At 49.4% G+C, this 3,665-nt stretch overlaps 2 protein-coding genes across 2 annotated transcripts; both read right to left on the bottom strand.

The window, feature by feature from the left end:
• Positions 1 to 1,459: 1,459 nt before the first annotated feature.
• On the bottom strand, positions 1,460 to 1,621 carry STEHIDRAFT_33401 (uncharacterized protein; the record flags this gene model as incomplete). Its single annotated transcript, XM_007311833.1, has 1 exon — positions 1,460 to 1,621. A coding segment is annotated over one exon (162 nt), but the record flags the coding sequence as incomplete, so codon positions are not given.
• A 362-nt stretch (positions 1,622 to 1,983) lies between these two features.
• On the bottom strand, positions 1,984 to 2,643 carry STEHIDRAFT_26262 (uncharacterized protein; the record flags this gene model as incomplete). Its single annotated transcript, XM_007311832.1, has 1 exon — positions 1,984 to 2,643. A coding segment is annotated over one exon (660 nt), but the record flags the coding sequence as incomplete, so codon positions are not given.
• Between the last annotated feature and the right edge of the window lie 1,022 nt (positions 2,644 to 3,665).

The raw sequence follows: 3,665 nt of genomic DNA, 5'->3' as shown, positions 1-3,665 counted from the left end.
TCTTGGTAAGGTCATTAAGGGCTCTAGCCTTTCCTGAAAAGTCGTGTATGAACCGTCGATAAAAATTGCCAAAGCCCAGGAAGGCTCTGACATCCGTAAGGTTCTTCGGGGTTGGCCAGTTAAGGACTCCGTCAAGTTTGACCGGATCCATAGAAATCTTCCCGTGTTCTAGGATCATACCGAGATATTCGACTTCCTTGGCTTCAAAGGTACATTTCTCCGGTTTGAGGAAAAGGTCGTGGTCTTGTAACCGTTTGAGGATCTCTGTGACAATGGTTCGGTGTTCTTCCAGGGTTTCTGTTCCAACTAGGATATCATCCATGTAAATAACGACTTTCCCGGTGGCGATTAGGTCTTGGAAGATGTCGTCCATCATGGTTTGGAATGTGGCGGGCGAATTGGTGAGACCGAAGAACATGACCATGGGTTCGAATAGTCCGCGGTTGGTGAGGAAGGCTGCCTTCCATTGATCTCCATCGGCAATTAGGAGATTGTTGTATCCGTAGCGTACGTCCATTTTGGAAAACCATAGAGCTCGTGCCACTCGATCGAGTAATTCGGTGACCAGGGGTAATGGATAACGATTCTTGATGGTCATCTCATTGAGTTTTCGATAGTCCTGTACTGGTCGTAGCTTCCCGTCTTTCTTCTTTACGAAAAAGAAAGGTGATGCGAGTGGCGAATTGGATTTGCGAATGGTTCCGCGTTCGAGGTGTTCCTTGAGAAACTCGTCTAAAGCTTCTTGTTCCTGAGGTGTGAGGGGATAGACCTTGCATGTCGTTCGTGGAATAGCGTCGGGTTTGAGGTCGATGTGGTGATCCCATGGTTTGGATGTGGGAAATCGTTTGGATTCTTCGTCGCTGAAGACCTTAGAGAATGATCGGTAAGGTTCCGGTACGATTTCCTCGAAAGTCTTGTCTCTCTTTCCCTTGTTGGCTTCTTCCGCGAGCTCCGTAGATCTGGAGGCTCGCCTGATAATCTCTTCTTCTTCTGTTTCTAATCCCCACCATAGTTCGTCTCCTTCTTCGATCCCGAAGGATCGAAGGTATTCCTGTTGTTGTCGTCCTTGTTCTTGTTTCTTCATCTTCGCGCGATGGTTCTCTAATTTTGCCTTGATCCGTTTGGCAAAAAGTGTGGGAGGTTCGATGTGAACTGGTCCTCTCCTCATCCCTCCCTTGATCTGAGCCGCTTTGTGAGGGCGAATCACCTTGGCGGGTTTCTTGGATTGTCGTCGCTTCCGTTTCATGAGTAGTTGGCACTTGAGAGGGCATCGTTTAAGGAACATTCGTCCTTTGGCCCAATCGATCTCCGGGTTGTGCTTTCGTAGCCATGGGAGTCCGAGAATGACGTCGTCTTCTCCTAGATCCGTGACTGAAAAGTGGACTTGTTCTTCATGGTCTCCGATGGTGATTGTGGTTTCGACATAGTTGGTGATTTTCCCTAGCACGTTTAGGGAAGAGTCGACGTTCCGTATTATGCGAGGCTTCGCATATGTCTTGGTTGGTATCCGATGTTTCTTGACAAAATTCCAGTGAATGAATAATCCGGTGGCTCCTGAGTCGATCAAGGCCTTGGTTTCGACGTCTTTGTTTCCTCCATTGATGTAAATAGGAAATCGCATAGATGGCTGAGCAGCGTTAGCACGAATAAATAGGCTGCTAGCCCGAATCAATACATCATGAGGGAAACGTAACTTCGCCCGTAATTGCGTCGCAAAAGACGGGCGTCCTAAAAACCCTGAGGGTTTTCCATGTCGTTGAACATTTCGAGGACAGTGTCCTGATCTTCGGTGTTCATGTTCTGAATCTTACGTAAGAGTTCTTGAATAGCCGTGCCTTCTTGAGGAGGTTCCTCTTCCCGTGGTTGCGCAGCAGTTGTCTGGCGGATCTGTTGTCCTAGGCCCCTTTGGAACGTGTTGGGGCGGGGTCCGCCCTGGTTGAAAGGTCTAGCTTCGCTTCGCGGGTGGAACTGAGGGTTGTTGGCGCGGTGTCCGATTTTGTCGCATCGGAAGCACCGTCCTTCCTTGATGTACTTCTGTCGTTCCGCGAAATTAAGGTTGACCGCCCTGACCTTGGTGTCTCTGGTAGGTCTAGAGCTTCTGAAGCTGTTGCCGCCCTTCATGGAATTGGCGAATTGCCATTGATGGTCGAGTGTGGAAGCCTTGTTGTACCATTCTTCAATAGTGGTAGGCAACGGGTCGTGGCTGTATATCTTGGCTCTTAACGCGTCGTTAAGGCTAGCCTGAAACAAGGTGGTTTGTGAAACGTTGTCATTGATGCCTGATCTGGCAATCAACGTTCGGAATTTCACGACGTGGTCGTCTGCTGAAGTGTTTCCTTGTCTGAGGTTCATGAGGGCGAAGCGGTTCTTGGCTTCGTGATCTATGGTTCCGAATACTTCTTTAAACTTGTTCTTGAATTCGGTCCATGTTCCGTATCCCGTGGGGTGTCCTTCAATGAAAGAGATCTTCCATGGTCCCGCGCTTCCTCCCTTGAGGTACGATAGGGTCCATGCGATCTTCTTGGTGTCGGTGTCGAACTTGGCGGTTCCAAGTGTATTGATGAAGTTCTCACAGTCTGTGAGGAACTCTAAGGTGTCGTCTCTGTTTCCGTCAAACTCCTTTGGCGGGTTGATCTTGACGTCGTTGTTAGACATGTCTGATGCTGCTGGGCTAATTGGCCTAGGTGGTGGTGGTGACGGTGACCTTGGCGGTGGAGGAGGTGGTGGTCCTTGTGGTGGTGCTGTCTCTTCAGCAGGTGCCGGTGGTTCTTCCTCGGCTGTTGGCTCTGTTCCTGCTACTACAGGGGTGTTTGGTGCGTTGACAAAGTACCAAACGTTGTTCTTGACAAATATGGGCTGGTGCTGATCTTCTGTTTCAGCGCGAGTTCGGTTGATGTGTCTTCTGACCTTCCAAAGCTTGAGGTCTTTGTCGAAGTATGCTCCTTGAGGTTTCTGGATGTGCCAGGGGATTCGTTCGTTGAATCCTCGTGGGTCGTTGTACTGGGAGTTAGGGACTTCTACTCCGTTGTATGGTGCTTCACCAGTGTCGTCGTAGTACCAGTGTTTGTTCACTAGTTTGATCCAATAGCTGTCCTTCTCTGTGAACCGGGTTCCTGGTGGTCTCTGTGTTGTGGTCCAATCTCCTTGACCTTCTTCTCCGTAAGTTGTCCAACTAGTATGCTGTGGTAGGTAGACGCCAACTGGGACGTCTTCTCTGTGATCACCCGTGGTGACGGCGAATGACCTTCCTGGAGAAGGTCGAGGTGTCGACGGCTGGTGAACCTATTCAAATGTAATGTCCAGGCTTGAATAGTGATTCAAGAGTGGACGCGCGTTCGGGTGCAGGTGTGATAGCTATCACAGGTGCGATCGGCCGTGTTCTAAGAAGCCTTGCTTCTAGGTCAAAGGTCTGGTGTAGTGGCGATTCTACACAGACAAAGGTTCTAGGTATCGATAAGGGAAGCTAGTCCTGCTGAAAGGACTAGTTCAAGTACGAGTAGATAGACGAGGTAAATCAGAGATGAATAGGTTAAAGAACTCCCCTCTACTAGGGTCGTCCTTATATAGTACATACATGCGCAGCCGCAGGAGGCTATGAAGCTAATAAGTAAGTCAGACCGAGTCGTGCTAGTACTGTGCCCCAGTCCGTAGTCGATGCGGAATCC

The sequence above is a fragment of the Stereum hirsutum genome (genome assembly GCF_000264905.1).
Source record: "Stereum hirsutum FP-91666 SS1 unplaced genomic scaffold STEHIscaffold_74, whole genome shotgun sequence".
NCBI classification, from domain to species: domain Eukaryota; kingdom Fungi; phylum Basidiomycota; class Agaricomycetes; order Russulales; family Stereaceae; genus Stereum; species Stereum hirsutum.
Note: the sequence above shows the minus strand (reverse complement) of the source record. Positions and strands in the feature narration are given on the sequence as shown.